The sequence below is a fragment of the Varanus komodoensis genome, unplaced genomic scaffold (assembly GCF_004798865.1).
Source record: "Varanus komodoensis strain SLA01 unplaced genomic scaffold, ASM479886v1 scaffold17, whole genome shotgun sequence".
NCBI lineage: Eukaryota > Metazoa > Chordata > Lepidosauria > Squamata > Varanidae > Varanus > Varanus komodoensis.
Genome location: NW_025335505.1, coordinates 11,809,390 through 11,830,278, shown reverse-complemented (window position 1 = coordinate 11,830,278; position 20,889 = coordinate 11,809,390). Strand labels below are relative to the sequence as shown.

The 20,889-nt window shown below is 38.2% G+C and overlaps 1 protein-coding gene across 2 annotated transcripts in view; it reads right to left on the bottom strand.

Moving 5' to 3' along the window:
* Positions 1-20,889, bottom strand: part of GNAL (G protein subunit alpha L) — a 141,043-nt gene that overhangs the window by 83,061 nt on the left and 37,093 nt on the right. The window contains exons 1-4 of one of the 2 annotated variants that reach the window (XM_044426440.1): positions 9,282-9,610; positions 8,918-8,990; positions 8,036-8,090; positions 7,751-7,870 (exon numbers count right to left, since the gene is read on the bottom strand). In XM_044426440.1, the coding sequence (XP_044282375.1) occupies positions 7,751-7,870; positions 8,036-8,090; positions 8,918-8,990; positions 9,282-9,420 (387 nt within the window). In that variant the 5' untranslated portion in view covers positions 9,421-9,610. Of the gene's footprint in view, positions 1-7,750; positions 7,871-8,035; positions 8,091-8,917; positions 8,991-9,281; positions 9,611-20,889 lie in introns of those variants that run through there. The other variant, XM_044426439.1, reaches the window with a different exon arrangement.

Below are 20,889 nucleotides of genomic sequence, written 5' to 3'. Positions count from 1 at the left end.
CTTTCAGAATTGCTCAGGAACAACAGGGATAAATATAGAATGAACAACCTAATCCTAGCATGAAAAGGAAAGGGAAGAGAGCAGTGCAATGACCCAATGAATACCCACTTTCTAAACTAGGGGCTTGTAAATGTAAAAGGTTTTATCAATTTTCCTCCTTGGTATGATGCAGTGCACTTGTTGTACTGGGTTTTATGAAAAACACACCAGAGCATAATATACAAAAAGTGGCTGGCAGTACGAAGCTCAGGAGCCAGCCGGAAAGAAGTATTTCAACATTTTACCAACAGAGCCAAATGTCTCAAATCTGCCTAAAAATGCAAAATTGTGAAAAATGAAAATTGACCATATGCTAACATATCTTTTATTAATGTGAGCTACTATTATCAAGGTAGAGAACTTGTGGCCCCCCCAGCTGTTTTGGCCTAAATTCCCATGATCACCAACCACTGACTAACCTGGATAAGATTGATGGGAACTATAGAACAAAACATTTGGAGGACTATGTTAGCATATGCCCATGCCCATACTAACACAAATCATCTCTTTCTAAAAGAATGTCATTAAAAAAAAAGTTGCCAAGCATTTTAAGTTAGAGAAAATGTATTATATTTGGCTTTACCCTCAAGCCAAAGTTCCATTAATACAGTGGTTCTCAACCTTTTCTGTGCTTCATAAAACCCCTAAATATGTTTGATTTATGTTCATACCCTGTACAAAAGTGGTAATGCATTTGAAAATGCAGAAGTCAAATTTCTTCTATTTGAACCACAAACTGAACCACATAAAGAACTGCAAGTGAACAGACTGAACTAAAAAAACCAAGCTTTTAACTCAGTGCACAAAATTCAAATATAAATTGAGCAATTAGAAAAAAATGTAAAATTGTAAAAATTGTAAAAAGAATTCAATGATTCTTGTTCCTGCTTTTCATTCACAGTTTTGTTAAAACGTGAAACCTTCTTGCTGATTGGGCTCTGCAAGTCTGCCTGTGGATTCGGGTAATTCCTAGGTTATGTCTTGATTGACAGAAGAGAAGTGAATCCAAATTCAAGCAAAGTAATAATAAATAATTTTGTTATTCAGATAAATTTTGGCAACATTAGTGATTTGCCAATTTTTAATGGGTCTTATCCCAGCTAAGTAGCCTCATTTAATTTCTACTTTGAACAGAACAGTCCTATATATGTTTACTTAGAAGTTAGGCTCTCTGGGAAAGATTCTGTAGCACAAACAAAAAAATCTATGTTGGGCTTCTACTTGTGTAACACGAATTTCCCGCTATGTTGCTCCATGTCCCTTCCAAATCTGCTCTGGAGAACCCTTCCAGAAAGAATTCTGAGGTCATGTGCGGAGGGGGTGGGATTACTGTCAGAACCCTTCCCATCAGTAGAAAGGGCAACTGGGTACCAACTATGGAATTCAATAGTATTTACTTCCAGGTAAATGTGTACAGGTAACTTAACAGTATGGTGTGACAGTATCTAGAGGGCCACAGCTTCCATCATCTTTCATTACTGGCTATGCTGGCTAGGACTCATGGAAGTTGGAATCCAACAACATCTGAAATGCCACAAGCTTCCCACCCTTGTTGTAAATAAATCCAATTTTCACTTTCTTAAAAGGGCCTGATCTTAAAAATGTGAAACATTTAGCAGCTGGAGACCTTTTCCTAGGAAACCTTTTTCCATATTATGAGGCAGTGTGGAAATCAGGTGGATTAGTATCTTAGTACACTCTACACATAGGATGCTGAAGGGCTAGCAGCACATAGTATGGTCACAGAAATCTAGATTCCTCTTCTCTTGTGCACTGGGTGTTGCAATTATTGAGCAGCTAATGTGCCCCCACAATACTAAACTTAGTAGCCCCTGACTGGGGATCTGTGATTGCAACTAAGAGGCAGAAACCTTTAGCTTTGAGGGACCTACCTTGTTACTACTACTGAGTACAGGAGCACTCATCCATGAAAGTTTTTTTTTTTTTAAGACGAAAAGGACAAGGTAAGGAGTATTTATAGTTGGTATTACCTGGATTTGTTAGTTGGCTGTAAGCATCACTGAGTCAAAACATGAAACACATTTTTAACTTTTATGATACTTATCAAAGTGACCAGAGAAGCATTTCAATATATTAAAGAGAGTTTAGAACAGGGTTGAGTACATGTGGTGAAATTTTCCCAAGTTTGTAGAATTCTTTGGGAAAATTACAAATGGAAGATTAAATATTTGTTTCAGATATAATACACTGGTTTCCATACAGGAAGGCTGAAATGCCTATACATTCATGTTCTTACATGATCATAAATAAAAAAAATCTAATACAAGTACCTTTAAAAGTAGCTATTTACCTTTCACACATGATCACCAAAAATGGGAGAGAAGCTTAAAAGTAACTGAAATGCATTCATAAATATACAATGAAGTAAATTATTTTCTGGGGGAAAATGCACCAAAAGTAGCAAATTCATGATGTATACTCCTCCAAAATATGCTAATAGACCAATCCTTAGGGACACTTAAACTCATTCAGAATAGGATGCCAAGAAAGCTTAATTTCACATGTCCTTTAACATTTCTTTTTTATATGCAGATCTGGAATTTAGATCACAATTCTGAATTCGCTTACCTCCCTTTAAGGCCCATTAAACACAGTAATCTGGTTCACTAACCTGGGTAAAACAAATAACCCAACAAGCCCATTTGTTATTTGAAGGTTTTTTCCCTCTCCAACAAGCCATGCTCTCAGGGTTTGAATCATGCAACAGGCTGCACTAAGGTGGCTGATTAGGTAAATGGTACCTGGCATGCACTGCAACATAGAACAGGTACTATGGTTTGTTTGAAGCACAGTAATTATAAAGCTGCCCCAAGAGGTTTTACTTATAAGTAATCATGCAGAATATCACACTGCACACTTCCAACAACAGTTCTTAACAGCACTGCCCTAGAAACAGCTACTGAACAGTACATTTCACAGAATTCAGTGGTACTTACTCCTAGGTGAATAAGTACAGTGTTGCAATCTAAATATAGTTCAGCCTTCCAAATATTTGTACATGTCCATGCAGATTACAAATTAAAATTACAAACAAATTCTAAATATCTAAAGATAATATTCAGCCAGTTAAGTTTGTCTGCAATATTCAAATACATTACGTTTAATAATCTTTTACTAATAGACGTGTATATAAAATACATTTTGCACAGCTAGTAGCATATGTCCTTAATATGTTCATTCAGCAACACTCTCTAACTTTAAAAAAAATCTCAATCATCACTCTGTCCTCAAAGCCCAATTCAAGTAGTAGCATTCTTACTCTTACTTTCTGTAGACATTGTCCTTAAATATATGGAGATAATGATTAATATTTTCTAACTTTTCTAACTTAGCAGTGGTTTTCAACCTACCACAGTTGCAGACCAGCAAAATCAAGAAAACCACCTTGGGGACCACTGAGACAGAAACAAAAAGCACCTTACATATAATGCAGTATTCTGAGTATTCGTTTCCAAATACAATATCAAAAAAGAGAAAATTTTCCAAAACAACCAGAAACCAAGCAAGAAAAAATGCAAATAAATGAACAAAGGACCGGAATCAGCATGGCTCTCAGCTGGCTCCTACTGAGCTGTCTCTCCCCTTCCTGCCCCCCACCGACAGCATTGCCCCCCCCACCCCGCAAATGCGATGCCATCTGAGGAAGATGTGATGAAGCACAGCCAGCCCCCGTGCCGGTCCATGGTGAGTGGGATGTGGACCCCCCATGGACCGGCGCCGGTCTGCAGACTGATCTATAGCTTAATACAAGACAATACAATACTATCTGTAAGGTGCACAGCAAAGAAATACAACACAACACAAATTATAGTTATCAAACTTATCATAAAATTCTACCAATATTATCTTCATAAATCCATATAAAAGTTAATAAAAGAAACTTGATAAAAGGAAACATTAATTATCTTTGTCTCCCAAAATTAAACACAGCATACAGTACTCTACAGTGATGCTCAAGGAATCATTTGCAGTGGACAAGTCTGAGTTCTCTGACATTTGCTCAGAGCTCACCAGGAATCAGCTCCACAGGCTACACAAGCAATGCCCCTCTTCCATGCCTGGCACTGGCTGGAGAAAAGGGAGGCAATTGGGAATGGTGTCTAGAGTGCTGCTGCTGCTGGCTGTGCAAGGTGGGGACACAACCTGGTTGCCAGGAATGCTATCTGGTGCAGCTGCTCACAGCACCCCTTCCATGTCCTCCAACCAGAGGGGGAAGGTTGCCAGTTGCACAACTGGTGGTCCACAAGTATTTGCAGACTTCCTCTTGGCTCAGCTTGCTCTGCAGGCCTTGGTCAAGCATGAAAGCTTGCGGATGAAGGAGGGAAGGCTTTTGAAAGGGTTCCTCCCAATCCTAGCACTATATACGTAGTGATAAATTAGTAATAAATTATTGATAGTGATAAATTATTAAATACAGATAAAGAAAAAAGCTACAGCAACAAAATACATCTAACTTCAAGGTTACTACACTTAAATCTATGTAGATTAAACCAGACAGTCTGTATAATACAATATGAATGTTTTTTGTATTAGCTTGTAAATAAGTGGATGCCACTTCATATTCAAATAATTTTATCTTTAGCAGAGGCCCTAATTTAAATTATGCTTCCTGCAACACAATCCATAGTATATTTACTGAGAGGCATATCCCACTGATTTCAACTGGATGTATTTCCATGGACAGTTGGTAGCCTCATTACATTTACTTAAGAGGAAACATGCCTAGGAAAACACTGATTGTCATTATGGCCACAATCTGTCCACATGTGAAGACTTGTGGATGATAGATCCAGAGATTCAGAGTATGGATTTTCTTTCACTTCCTCCCCTCACAAACAGCACAATTATACAATAGGGAGCAAAGTAAGTTCTGATCATTCTGCTGCCCACAAGTAACTTGCACATCCACCAAAGGGAGCGGGAACCATAAAACTATTGGCTCCTATTAACATTTTCCCTGTGTAGATTCTATACCTGGCCTGTACCTGAACAAGTGTAACACAGTAAACTAACAGACTCAAAACAGAGTCTTCATTGTCTGTTACAATGCAGGCTAGATAAAATCTTAGATGAGAGTTTTGTTGAGAAAGATTTGTTTTAGCTCAGGGATTCAGTATATTCCAGGTCAACAATGCATAGTGGTCATTCAGGGGTAAAAGGTTTTTTGGATATTGCTAAACCCAAATCAAAAGAACAAGTTCATATCAAATATATATTAGCTAGGATCCCAAAAATTGCTTTAGGCAAGCCAAAAGGAATAGTAGAACTCTGCCTTTTTTCTCCTTTGAACACCAGGGTGCCATACCATTACTCAGATGCGTTTTGAAACTTGCACGCTTTGCCATGTGTTATACGTAGCTGAAAACAGTCTGAAGAAGCATTTAAAAGCTGCTTTGGTTTGTGGAATTGGCTGCAAGAGTTGTATGCTTGGAAACTGCGGTTTAAAGACATGTGGTTCTCAAGACAGACCTTTCAATCAGTAGTAACACAAGAATAGTGTAACAAACACTAGGACATATATGAAAAAACACTGCAATTGTGTGCAGAATCACAATTTAAAACTCCATTGAGACTTACACTTGCATGACTCAACCCAACCACAGCCAAAACACTGACTTGCTTATGCCTAAAACATGCCATGTTTCACTTGTAATTTTACAAATTGATTTCCATAAATAAATCAAGGTAAGTCTACCATAAATCACTTTATTTACACAAATATGACACATTCTGTGCCTTTGCTCTTGCCAAAGGCAGGAAGTCCAAATATGAGACTGCAAGATCAACTTTAATTTCCTAGTTTCACATGCTTTCAAAGGAAGCCTGACATCCTTCTTGATTTCAAAATAAATCATATATATAAAGAATGACCTTCATCAAAGCAGAAGAGGCTTGAGCTAGCTTACTGTACTTGACAAGCTCATATAACAACAGGTTCACATGGACTGAATATCCTACCCTTTGAGCCTAACTCAAACTTTATTTTTTGATACATTAACAATGAGTTTTTAATGTATGAAAATTCCACACAAGAATGGCACAGGAAAGAGCCTGAATAATTTCAACATATTTGAAAAAAATGAAGAGGCCTTTTAGGTCTGAGTTCCAGAAGATGCAACTAAAGGTTAAGCAAATAATAACTAACATTTGTGTTTGCAAAATATAGTTTATCACAATGGATCTCTACTCTGATGTCTATCTCATTGAGTTCAGTGGGGCTTCCTCCTAGTTAAAATGGTACACAACCTTGAAAGCCATACAGTTGTATATTGAATCCCATTTCCAGACAAGGTTAATCATTTTTAATAATTTCTATTAATTGAGAGAGCAATTATGTCAGTAGTTTTCTGAATAAATACCTTTTATGCAAATATATAATTATATCAAAGTCATATTTCTTTAAAAAATATACTGAAACTCCAAATAAGATCAGTGTTAGCATAAAATAAATGCATAGTTTTCTTCCTCCTTTCCTGCCTACCAAGAGTAATCAGAAGTTGCTGCATTACAAGGGGAGGGAGATCATTTCATATTAGTAACCAGGATTTTTTTTTAAGTTCAGGCCTTGCAATGAATGCAGAGCAATACAGCTATTTGTATACATGAAAAATGCTACATATTCAAATTATCCTTCTGTAAACAAAAATAACACTCAACATATCAACAAGACGAAGGAAAATCTTCATTATTGGAAATGTAAACTTGTAATTTGTTTTAAAATGACTACAAATCAGTTATTACAGTAATCATATTGGTATTTCCTCTTTACATCATTCTCAGGAGAACATATCCATACACAACAAACAAGAAACAAACGTTTTGCTGCTGTTCTCAAGCCATGACCATTTAGGTTTGGATCCTATGGTAAGCCAACTTAAGTAAGTTCAGGGAAGAAAAGTTTCCCATTCTCTGAAGCCTGAAACTACTATCCACATCCCTCGCTGCATTATTCAGTAGCCTCTCCCTAATGCTTTGAAGGTCCAGGCACCTGGAAGGGGAGCAATGGATGGATAACTTTCCTTTCACGTTTCTGAAGTTAACTTTTTAATTTAACTTTTTACATTATGTATGACTTTTCATGTTTTATTGTTTAAAATTGTTGCATACCACCAATAGTGCTTTTTAGCAATTAGGGTAAATGTTAATAATTAATGTACCTTAGGACTCAAGGCTATCCATACAATCCTATACATGCCAATTCAGAAATAAATCTCACTGAGATCAATGGGCTTAGATAGGTGGTACAGGTCTGCTGTCCATGTACTTACATACAAGAGGATAATTATCCCAAAATGGCTTACCTGACCACCAGCTAATCTTGCCACCATGAAAAAGCAATCACCAACAAAACAGACAAGGTTTCTCAAACCTGTAGATATTACACTAATCATTCATAACTATTTTCACTACTATGCTGATTTACCATTACTGACAGGAAGCTGTCACAAAAAATTTAATTCGCAAAACTGATTTTCTTTACAAAGCTTGAACACCTTGGTAACCCTCCCTTAAACATTTTCAAGATCAGAAAATTCAACATTATAATCATCAAATTTCTGCTCATCAATACAATTCCAGCGTCAATGATAACGTCAATCAATTTTTCACAAAACGTAAAAAATTAAAATAATAAACAAATTGTTCCATACATTTTCAACGTACAAGATGGAAGAGGACCTTAAAATCTTACCTGTGTATAGTCGAAGTCAGAAAGTGGGGCTATACTTTTGATGTAGTCTGCTCGGAACTGGTTTTCTTGATTGGCCAATGGTACTGGAGGTATTAAAGTGCTCATTGCTGAAACTATAGTCTAGGGTAAGGAAAACATAAGAGTACGACATATTAATATGAACAAATTACAAACACAGGGCTACCAGAAAATGATTTGGCTTCATCTGAAAAATAGGATTTTCTTGCATGTACAATCCCATTGCTAAAACTATACGTTGTAAAGAAAAATAAAATGTATTCTTACCACAATTGCATCTTTTACATTTTTCCGAATATCCAGAATTTTCTGTTTTTTTTCTCTGTATTAGAAAAAAGGCATAGATTGATGTTAAGAAATGTTCACAGACTATAAATCTGCTATTGAATCTTTGCCAACCAAATTTTAAAAGCTGTTTTATTCTCAATGTCCATGACTGATTTTATGATCGAAAATTCAGCACATAATTAAAAAAAGGTATTTTTATTTCTGTCACATTCAACCTGTCAAATGGCAATACATAAGGGCTTTGAGGGGAGGGACTCCAAGTCACCTCCTCACTTATGTTGCAAGCTGACTTTAAATGCAGGTGTCCTAACCAATCCAATCATAATTAATTTTTATTATACTGCTTATACTGAATTCTAAAAAATGAATTCTAAGTTAAAAATATAATTAAAACACCTTGTAATATATTGCAGTTCCTGTGAAATAGGTTTTTGTGGGCATGAAAAAGTGGAGTATTTTATGTATGTGCATGATATACATTTCAAATTTTATTATACATATATATGTATATGTATGTGTCTATATATGGTGGGGGGGATATTTAGTATTTGCTGTTGTAAGAAGTAGTCGCCATGTTGTTGCTACACAAGGGCCTATTAAGCACTGCAGTAGCAACAATGTAAAATACAGTAGAAGAACCAGATCATGGGGGAGGAAAATACAAATCATGATTCTCATAATATATCTCAGCTGTAATTTCAATGCTCTGGGATGGAAAGGTTGACAAAACCAAAGCATGGCTAAACTACATTTAAAAGGGTGAGAAAAATCAATTCCTCAGTTTAAGTTAATGTGCACTTAAATGCATGTTGTTTAGGGTTTTTATTTTGTTCCTTCCCCACAAGTAACAATAATTCTTACTCTGAATTAAATCCATTTACATGCAAGATCCTCATTTGCTTGACAATAGTGCTTTTTCCTGACTCACCAGCCCCTGAAAGAGAGAGAAAAAAGAAAGATGCGTGATGTATACACATTTGGCAGGGAGGAAAATGGGGAAAAAAGGTTGAAAGCATCTCTCTTCTCCCAAAACATTCATACACGTATTTAGGTCAATCCGTGCATTTTCCCCACACAGCTTAATAAAACGGGTCTGCATTCTTTCATCTCATATTCTCTGGCATACAAATAGCACAGTTTATCTATTATCTGCCTGCCATGGGAAACTCAGCTGCACCACTGCACCCTCATCTCCCTTCCCCACCAAAAAAACGTTCTTCCTTACCCAGCAGAAGCAAACGGTGTGTGGCTTTATAAGCCAGTCGCTCTTTCTGCAACTGTTTCTCTATTTTTTTGTTGGCTTCTCGCTGTGCTTTCTCATCAATACGCTGATCCTCCGTTTTGCTGTTGCCCAAACACCCCATTGCTGTCTCTTAGGGTGTATGTCAGATTTGCACTACTAATGTATACTTCTATTCAAAGAAATAATCTAAACAGAAGATATTTATATCCCTGTGCTGGTATCTCTCCTTTTTCTTGGTTTCTGGTCGTTTTCTGATCACAGTTGCTTTCTTTTTCCTCCCCCAGAGAGATGCAAGAGCTTCCGGAAGAGGTAAGTGTTTTTAAACAGAATAAAAATCTTGACAAAATGCCTAACACACAGTGAAAAGAGAGAAGGGCTCCTCCTGGAAATCAGCCCTAATGCTGTCTTCCTTTCACCACCACCACGCGCGCGCACACGCACGCACGCACACACACACACACACTTACAATCCCTATATTTCTCTGTAAAGGTCTATTTTTGTCTTTCTAACTCAGCACTGCCTCTTTCTGTGAGACCAGGAAGCAGTTGAAGTACAAACGCTGCAGAAGTAAAGGCAGAAAGGAAAGGGAGGAGGGAAGAGAGCTGGATTTTATGGCTGTGCTAACTCCTGATGATTTTTCTGTATTACATTCTTCCATGAGTACTCGGTACTAAAGGAGTGAGACAACTGGTTTTTTAAAAAATCAACCCTACTAATACTTAATATTCCAAAAATGTGAATTCCAATTTGATCCATTTTGATCCAATATTTCCAAAATATTAATGCACAGAGTGCAAGTTCCACCAGGCCTAAAGAACCACACATTTTCATGGCCTTAAAAATAGTCTTCTAATGGTTCCTTCTATAGGAGTTTACTCTGTCTCCTCATGTGTAAGTTAAAACTTCATCCCATACCCCTATTAAAAAATAAGGATGGAAACTCACATATTTAGCTCACATCACATTTCAGAAATACTTGGTTGAAAAAGACTACTAGATTTCAAATGCAAATGTGCAGCAGTCCTCGTTATGTTATGTTGTTATGTTATTTGCGCAGTCGTGCCTGACCCATCACGACCCCATGGACAACATCCTCCACCATCCCCCGGAGTACAGCTAAGCTCACACCCACTGCCCCAGTGACTCCATCTATCCACCTCATCCTCTGCCGTCCCCTTCTTCTGTTGCTGTCAGTTGTTCCCAGCATTAGGCTCTTCTCCAGTTAGTCCTTCCTTCTCTTAGGTGGACAAAGTATTTAAGTTTCATACTGTCAAATAAGTAGCACATTCAAAGAGCACTTTATTTTTCAGCTCATATCAGTAATGCAAGTATGAAAGTTATAAACCCATCTTTTCTATTTAGGGGTCAGAGTATGCGTATTAGGGATATGGGTATGGTATCAAAAATGAAAGTTTTAGGACTACAATGTAGCATTCATAGCTTGTGAACAAAATATATCATTTCAAGAGTTCATGCATTGTACAATTGGCCTCACTCAGAAAAGTGAACAATATTTTCAGTAGATATGGGTAAGCAGCCCTGTGCTTACCCTTAAAAAAGAGTTTCAGCTATGGGGCAATACAGAAATGAAATAAATCATTACCATCAGCAGCCCTTTGGAAACAACAAAGCATTCAGAATAATGCTTAAAGGGCCAGATTGCTTTCATTGTCTGCTGCCCTATTCACACTATCCAGAGATTTATCTTGGTGGGCAGGATAGGGTAACACAACCCCAATGATCTCCAGCAGAAAAAGGCACTGCCAGTATTACTATATCTCCATATTACTATATTACTGTTTCCCTATCTTTGGGTCCCAAGTTGGGGTCTTTGCTCCTTGGAGCATAGAGATGGTGTAGTAAGTAATAGGATGTAGTTAGCAGAGTAACTGAAGTAGTGTCAATTAGCTTTTGGTAGCTCAATTCTGCTTCCGTAAGAAAAACAGAGATATAAAGTCAAGCCCTTTGCTTCAAACATTTGTTCCAACCATCATGTTCTACACCACATCAAAATATTTCCAAAACTGTTATACCTTGAAAGATAAGCCATAAGCCTGTGATGATACACTGAAAACCCCACCAAATTTCATAGCAATTAATCTGCTTCACATGAGGAAGAACATGACATAAACTTCCTCTGTCATGTGACAGTGCATAATCTTCTCTCTTAATCATCTCTTACTATTCCCAAACTTTGGAATGACAACTTGTGAATAAACCTTTTGTTATATGAACAACTATCTTCTGGTGATAATGTTCTCTTCTTGGGCAAGGTATTTGAGTTGGTAGTTGACAACCAACTTTTCCAATTACTGTTGCATGAAATTGTATTTTGGATTCATTTCACTTGGAGCTCAAGCCTAATTTTATCACAGAACCTGCCTTGCTAACCCTGCCAGATGATTTTTGTCAAGAGAGAGACAGAGGAAATATGATCCTGTTGATTATCATGGCCCTCTCATTGATACCATTGTGGAAAAGGATGTAAGACATGCTGTGTACAGTGCTACTTCTAATGCCCTCTAATTAATTAATTAGGTGAAAGGAATGCCAGAAACCCACTATTAAACGTGCAGGGATGGGGGTGGGGGGCATTGCCATCTACCTATACCAATAGGTTTGACATATGTTGTGAAATGAATTCCATACATTAATTTATATTTTACATGAAGTGCTTTACTTTTTTGTGCTTAATCTACTAAGCCACAGGCATTGTAGCATTTTAAGGGTCATTTTTCCTCTATCCTCTTTCTCCACACCATAAATAATTTTATAAGACTACCACACAGTTATCAACATGACTTTTTCTACATAGTTATCTTTTTCTAAACTAAAAATCTGCAAACGCTTTTGACCATCCTTGTAGGGAAGATGTTCAAATCCCTTGACCATTTTGGTTGCCCTTTTTTTTGCAACTTTCCCCATCCTACTGTATCCTTTTTGTCTACCTCCCTGTTCACCTGACTCCAAACTGTATATTAAAGTAATATTTGTCCAAACACAGAACTCATGTCTTAATCAGTGCAATCCATTATGAAGGTCACCATTCGATATGCATTGATAATGTTCTCACTTTTACAAGCCTAAAGAAGGCAGATGTTCTGTCTTTGGAAAACAAATAAGCTACTCTGAAGTATTTAACCAGATAAGTCAGAAAGAATCTTATCATTTGCAATTTGCATTTTTATCTGGGATTCTAACAGGGGGATCAAACTGAAAGTGTACCTGCTTGGCTTTGGCTTCCAGTTCAAATGGCTTTCATAACCAAGGCCAACTACTGTTTGTTTCAGTCATCTTTCTTAATGTCTGGCCCTATTTCTTTTCTGCTATTAATCAGTCTTATCTACTGATATTAGCCTGTAATAATACTTATTTCAATCCATGTCCTGGTGTCTAATTTTATTTCTGTTCCTATTCATCTATTACTTTCCTTGTACTCTGTTCAACTGTTGTTTTTCTGCCAGTTAGGCAATTGCTGTTTATGATTTTCCTTTTTTTCTGTTTTGTTCCAAACTCTGATTTTACCATCTATTCTATCACTCCAGCATCTCTGGTATACACTTCTCTTTTTCACATAATCCCATTTAGTGGGTCACAGTGAAGATGTGGGATCTTTTCTTATCATCTATTACCAATTCCTATCTTTTCATTTCCTATATTATCTTTTTTTTCTTTCAGGTGTCATGTTGTTTAGTTTGTTCTGCTGAAATTCTTGTTGTTGTGATGTGTCATTTTTCTAATCCCTTGGCTAACTTCTCATCTGGCTTTGATTTTTGGCTTTCCTTCTGGTTGTATTCTCTTCCTCCTCTTATTCTGGGTGATTTCAGTCCATACTGGTCTATGTGGTGACTCAGTGGTCCAATCCTTTTTTATCTTATATCTTCTCATTCTGAAGCCATGGTATGGATTTATACATAACTTATTTCAGTTTTGTTAGTTATCCTTTTCCATTGCCTGAGCAGCAATCCAATTGCTGGGATAGGCGGGGTATAAATAAATACAATGAAGACAACAGATTATTTCCTTTTACTCTTCTTTTGGAATCTACACTGATCCTCTTACTAAACCTTTTAAGAATTTTATGCTCTTCACCTTTATATTTTGTTCTTTAATTTTCTTTATTTTCCCTTTCTGTATCTTCCCTCAGCAACCTGTTCAGTATATAATGGTGATCTTTTTATTTCAATTGATCTCTCTATTCCTGCATTACTGTATTCCTGTTGTTCGTGTGTGTGTGTGTGTGTGTGTGTGTGTGTGTGTGTGTGTAATAGTCCTTAAACTGACACAAATCATTTGTTATTTTTGGTGCAATAAAGAAACATGGCTACCATTCTAGAAATGGAAAACCTTGACCAGATATTCTTCCCAAAGAAAGTGTGCTCAGTTCCAACTGTTTTGTTCTTTTTCCTAAACAGTTTTAAAAACTGCAGTTTTCCTCACCTCATCACTTTGCTTATTAATTGTTCTGTTAACAATTTGTCTCTCTTTGCCTCAGGATGCAGTCTTGTTTGCTCTGTTCAATTTGTCTGGTCCTTGCTGTGTCGCTGAATACCTCTTCAGAAAACTATGTGAACTCATTTCATCTGGTATAAGTTAACCTTCTCTTCCTTCCTATTTGCCATTAACTTTTTTCCTTCATTCTGATGTATTTTTATTAGATGACTTTTACTGGAGGATTAATTATAACTTGTTTAAATTATCTGTATTTCATTTGACCTGTATTTGTGAACCTCCCTGATATAGATGGAGAGATGGACGGATGGATGAGATGGCCCCTGAGCCTGTCCTCACTCAACATCTCATTGCCACTTTCCCTGCCACTATTGCGCCTCTCCCACTACATTATCAGCCTCTCCCTTCTTCAACTACTTCCCTTCCACATTCGAAAGGGCCAATGTTTTCAGAATACTAATAAATAAATTAAACCCAACTCTACCATCCAATTTCTCTTCTACCATTAGTCTCTGAATTCCTGAAATGCATGGCTTTTTCATACTGTCTTCTCTCTTCTAACTCCACCTTTATCTCTCTACAGTCTGGCTTATATCCCTAGCCCGCCACCAAACCACCATCAAAGTCACTGATAATATCCTTACTGCTGAATCCAAAGAGCTCAAAACAGTTCTCTTTCTTTCTTTCCCCTATTCTTTTTTGCTGTTGACTGTTTCTTCTTACCATCTCTCCTTATGTCACTCAGATCTCTGATTTTGACCCTGTGCTACTTACTCTTTGGTGACCACATTCCAACCTGTGTATTTCCCAGCTGAAGAACACTTTTTTGGCCTAAGATGCCAACTGTCTCCAGGGCAAGCAAGTCAGGGGGCACATACATCAGTGGGCTAGTCCATATCTTGGAGACACACGTCCAACCTTTCATACAGAAACCACTTTGGTATAAGCTTTTCATTATACTTTCTTAAAAAGCTGTTGTTCAGTTTCTTAAAACATCTAAATGTGCAGTCAAAATGCCATTCAAAGCTTAACATTTTATAGCTCATATAATGCACCTATTTCTAGAACTAAAATTCAAAATAGTTTTTGCTCAAAAATGCAAGTGCAACTATTCCAACAACTTCTCCATTAACATGTTGTCCCTGACTGTGTATCTTGGATGTTTCCTTTTCTTCCTTCTTACATACAACTTCTCTGCATGTGTCAACTTACACTTCTCTAGAGGAATGAAAAAATATTCACAGTAAGCTATGGACTTCAGTAAAGCAGCTCATTATGCTTGCCAGGGTGAGTGTGGTGCCATTCCCTGGTGCGTATGACACTTTCCTCCCAGCTTTGAAGCGGGAGAAAAGGGTACAAATCCTCCTGGCACTCTGCTGCAGAAAGTTTGACACCCGTGCAGCCCAAGTGAAATGCTTTGGCCACACAGAACCAGAGCAAGCTGCTCTCCCCCTTGCCCCGGCCTTCCCTGCTATGTAGCAAGAAAGGAAAGCAGGGGTATGTGGTTTTCTTCTACTCAGTCTTTCTCCTTAGGAAAATCCAGGCAGGAGGAGGGAGTAGAATGGCTGTGACAGGTGGGGGACTGATGACCGTAAGTTTTGGCTTGGTCAGAAAGGTCAGCCTAGAAAATTATATTGAGAGAGAAAATACAACTATACAATTTAACATAGCTACAATGTTGGCTCAGCCTTAGCAGCGACCATTCATAAATGAAATTCCTTGAAATACCTACTTTCATACCTACTTATTCTACTGCATATGTAAAATATCTTTATAAAATAAACACCGAAGAAGAAAACACATTAAGAATCTATCATTATTAAAGTTGCTTCATTTGTCTTCAAGGCTTTTCCACATAAATAAGAATTACAGCACTGGTGCTTCCTCTGTATAGTGCTGCTCCAGAAAGGGGAGTTCAGTTTCATAGCAACATCAGACTTCTGTTTTTACATACATAGGGTCTTACCCAGACTAAGATAGTCACACTTGGATCTGGTTCTCATACTGGCAAATAGCAGAACTAATTAACCCAGAGTTTGTAGGGCCAAGAGAACATGTGAGACATTTCCAGGTTGAATAAGCAACCAACAAACATCCTGTTCATTTATAGTTAGCACAACAGCCAAACTTGGACATTCTGGATAGTTATGGGTTAAATAATCCAAAATAAATGCAACAAATAATGAATTAAACTGCATTTTTAAATCCCTAAACAACCCAGAGTGCCTGGGTTTGGACATCACACTAACAACCTATGAATGTGGTGTTGGTAGGTTGTTATTCAAACCAGAATTGCATCATATACCCCTTACATCCCACAATTCCACAAATTAACCCTGACCCTAATCCTAAAACATTTTCTAGTCATAGAAGAAAACCTAAAAGTTTGTTCTTCAATGCAAGATAGACAAAGATTAACTTGCACAAACAACTACCACCGGATTCAGATGAGCAGCAGGGCCATGGGCAACAGATTGCATATGCATTCACAGCTCAGGGGTTCTTGAGTAATGTGAACCCAGTGAACAAGGGTTAAACAACCATCATATAACCATAAAACAGACCATGCTCACAACAACCCCCAATCAGATATTCAAAATGGTGCCCACATACACCACAACCTGTTAAATAACCCTTGAGGATGCTGTGGGTTATATGTATGTTAAAAAAAGCCATGGTGAGCTGTTATACAAACAGCCCCACTGAAATATAGCTTAAGATAACCGTTTCAAGCATTTGTATCTTAATTCCACACTTCTAAGCACTTTTGCTTTCAGCTATAAATTAGAGTGCAAGGCCACAGGTATGGGTTACATATAACATTTGCTATTCCAATCCATTTACTAGGATGTTAAAGCAGAAGAAAACATACCGACATGGCAGTGCTTTGCAGCTGAAGACTGGCAGCCACAGGATGAGAGGAAGCAAATGTAGCTATTCAGTTTAGTTACAGTGAACTTTGTATAGGGTTAGTTTGTTTTCCTAGGCCTGGTTCTTATCAAGCAATTCATGAAACTCGTCTATCTTATGCCATCTTCCCATGCTCTCCATTCCTCTGATACAATCCGCATGTGGCCAAAAACTCCTAATCTCAGGAGCTATACACAAAAATCCTCACATTCAGCTTCTGTTGCTGCTTCATTCTGCAAAAAGATCCTCTCACTGTTTCTGCTACATCAGCACTTCCTGATACTTATCACTACTCAACACACTGAAGAAAAGTTGCCATTATTTCCTGGCCACATTTCACTACTTCTGGTATTTCAGCCCTGACTCCCACCCCTTCTGACATTTTTCCTCCCTCTCCACACCTCTCTTTTAAGCGCCCAGGAGCAAATATAGCTTACAGAAGGTTATAAACTAAATGTATATACATATATTTTGCACACTGTTATCTATATTTGACTACAAAAAAAGACCAGAGAAAAGGTTTATCTGCACACATTTTAAAGCAGCATTGAGTTCTAATTGAATTAGTGCCTTCAGATTTTTTAAAGTTTTAATATGGGATTTCTATCTAGTTTTATAATAATATTCAAGTCAAGTTATTCATAATCTATACATATTATGTTCCAGTACCAAAGAAAATGGATTTCATTTTTTCCCAGTGTCCACAGTTTTTACTCACTTTAACTGGGCCTGGATGTAGAAGATCTATTACTTGATACTTCAACAAATCCTAATCCTAATACTTTTACTGGATTTGTCACTCAGCTATTTGACAGATGATGCCACGAACCATGCAAGGAAAAACTCCATGGACTCTATACGGCTTGGGACCTCAAGCTATGGCCTGCGGGCCACATCTGGCCTGCCATGCCCATTTATCCAGCCTGCCTTAGAGGTTTTGGACTCACTGCGCACGGCGAGGCTGTGGCTTGCTCGCATGGAGACAGTTTTGGACTCACTGGGAGAAAACAGTCTCCGTGCGAGCAAGCCGTTGCCTCATCGTACGTGCACCCTCCTGCCCTTGCTCCGCTGTGCGCCCACGCCCCAGCCCTGCACCGACCCGCACCCCTGCCAGCGCCGCCTTGCCGGCCCGTGCTCACTGCCGGCACCTTTCAACTGGCCCCCTGTTGAAGAAGTTTGAGGACCCCTGCTATACGGTGTTTGCCATCAAAGCCAGTGAATGGACGATAGATCTCCCTCTCCCTTCCAGTTAGGACAAGAAAAAAATGCACTTCTGAGGTCTGAAAAGCAATTTTGAGGTGGTGGAGCGGGGAAGAGACTGGGAATGCCAGGATATTACGTATTCTGATGATGTTCCAGCCTCCTTCCCTTCCCATTCGAGGTGCATGGGCTAGATGGCAAAAACACAAAATGGAAGGAGTTGGAGGTGATGCTCATCTATGTTGTTCCTCTTGCTCTGCATATAATTCCTGTAAACCCCTGAAATTGGGGCTCATCGGCATCTTAACTGGACTGTGCATTAGAGCAACTCATTAAATTTATTAAGAGATTTTAAAGAGAGAATCCTATTCCTTGGTAATTGTTAAAGCGCATCATCGTCTCTGGTATTCCCATTAACTGACACAAGTGCATTTTTTTCAAGCAAAACAATCCTTAACTTGTCTTAGTGGATCTACAGAGCCCAGAATTCTTTTCTTTTTTATTTCACTGCTTTCGCTATGACATACCACACTATACATTTTGTCCACATCCTTTACTTTCTCTTCCCTTATGTCACACCTTCTTAGTTTTCAAACTGGAGGGGCAGCTTCTAGCTTTCATTTTTTATTAACCCAAGCTGTATATGTCTGAAAAGTAGATCATATTTTAATTAAACCAGAAAGCATAGATATATTCAGATTAATTTATTAATTTAAGTTATACCCTACGTTTCTTCCTTTAAGAGATCCAAAATGGCTTATATTATTCCCCTCCTCTCCATTTTCACAGCAATCTTGCGAGGTAGAAGAGGCTTAAAATCAGTAATTGGCCCACAGTCACCCAGTGAATTTCCCTGCTGAATGGAGCTAAACCCCAGTTCAAGTTCAACACTCTTGACCACTATGCCAATTACCAACAAAATGTAACAAAAAACAATCCATCACCTCCAAACATACCAGATTATTTTCGCCTGATTAAGTTATCATTGTGTGTGTTTTTGCATACTGAGCCTCAGGAATAGGGTCAGTTAAAATAAACGAACACATAGCAAATAGCTCAGATAAAACATGTTTACTTTCCTATTGGAATACTAAATCATAGTTATATAAACAAGCAGTACACCATAAAACATTACCATAATGTTTAAATATCATGACTGTGAAATGTTTAGATATGCAAATCCTCCATACTTAAGTAAACAGCAAGCTGTGTTATATATTACAATACACTGCAGCATTTTTTAAACTTTTCTGTAACTAAAATAGGTTCCAGGAATCAGTTGGAAAGTTTTAAAATGTTTATGCTGGTTGTTTAGTTTTAGAACAGATTGCTTGTGACACATGCCCATGTAGAGAGAAATGCAAGATCTGCTATAGAGAAAAAGGAAATAGGAACAACTTTGGCCCCAGATCACAATTCTTCACATGTCTCCATAATCTTATAGAAAAAAATATTAGTCATCACTTCCCTCTCTATAATTTCATAGCCAGTGCGTCTCAGACTTAGTGCTATATATCTGATATGACATATGACTTACCTGTAAGTTTCACTGATCTCAGCTTACTCCTGAGCAAACATAAATATGACTGCAGTTTAAAAAAATAAAATAGGGAACATCATTGTCAGAATATGATTGGTAGATCCTGAGGCTAATATGAGTGTGTTTCATATAATTATACTGCTCCTGAAATTCTTATTTTTCAGATAGGCAGTTCCTAACACTGGCTGATCTAGAATAGATTGTTTCATTAGCTGAAATGTGAGCACACATGTGCATGAGTGTACACACACAGACAAACACACAAGAAGGAAGGAAGAGCAAAAGAATGTGTAGTGCAATCAGCAATAGGCAACCGTTGTGCTGCTGTTGTTGTTAGTCGCGAAGTCTTGTCTGACCCATCGCAACCTCATGGACAATGTTCCTCCAGGCCTTCCTGTCCTCTACCATCTCCCAGAGTCCACTTAAGCTCACGCCAACTGCTTCAGTGACTCCATCTAGCCAGCTCATCCTCTGCTGTCCCCTTCTTCTTTTGCCATCTATTGTTCCCAGAATTAGACTCTTCTCCAGGGAGTCCTTCCTTCTCATTAGGTGGCCTAAGTATTTAGTTTCATCTTCAGTATCTGGCCTTCTAAAGGGCAGTCAGGATTGATCTCCTGTAGGACTGACTGGTTTGATTACCTTGCAGTCCAAGGGACTTGCAGGAGTATTCTCCAGCACCACAATTCAAAGGCCTGAAATTCTTCGGTGCTCAGCCTTCCTTATGGTCCAGCTTTCACAGCCATACATTGCAACTGGAAAAACCATAGCCTTGACTATATGCACTTTTGTTGGCAGGCTGATGTCTCTGCTTTTTAGTAAGCTGTCTAGATTTGCCATAGCTTTCTTCCCAAGGAGCAAGTGTCTTTTAATTTCTTGGCTGCAGTCCCCATCTGCGGTGAACTTGAAACCAAGGAAAATAAAATCTGTCACTACCTCCATTTCTTCCCCATCTATTTGCCAGGAAGTGAGAGGACATGATGCCATGATCTTAGTTTTCTTAATGCTGAGTTTCAAGCCAACTTTTGCACTCTCCTCCTTCACCCGCATCAAGAGGCTCTTTAGTTCCTCTTCACTTTCTGCCATGAGAGTGGTAGCATCTGCATATCTGAGGTTGTTGATATTTCTCCCAGCAATCTTAATCCCAACTGGTGATTCATCTAGCCCCGCCTTTCTCATGATGTGCTCTGCATATAAGTTAAATAGGCAGGGAGACAGTATACAGCCTTGCCGAACTCCTTTCTCAATTTTGAACCAATCAGTGGTTCCGTGTCCAGTTCTCATTGTTGCTTCTTGACCCACATATAGGTTTCTCAAGAGACAAATAAGATGGTCAGGTACTCCCATCTCTTTAAGAACTTGCCACAATTTGTTGTGATCCACACAAAACCGTTGTGACATGCCTTTAATTCTCTGCCTTTCACCAGGAGTATGCCTTGTCTAGATATATGCATGTGTGCACATGTGTATTAAGCAGTAGGTGTAGGTGT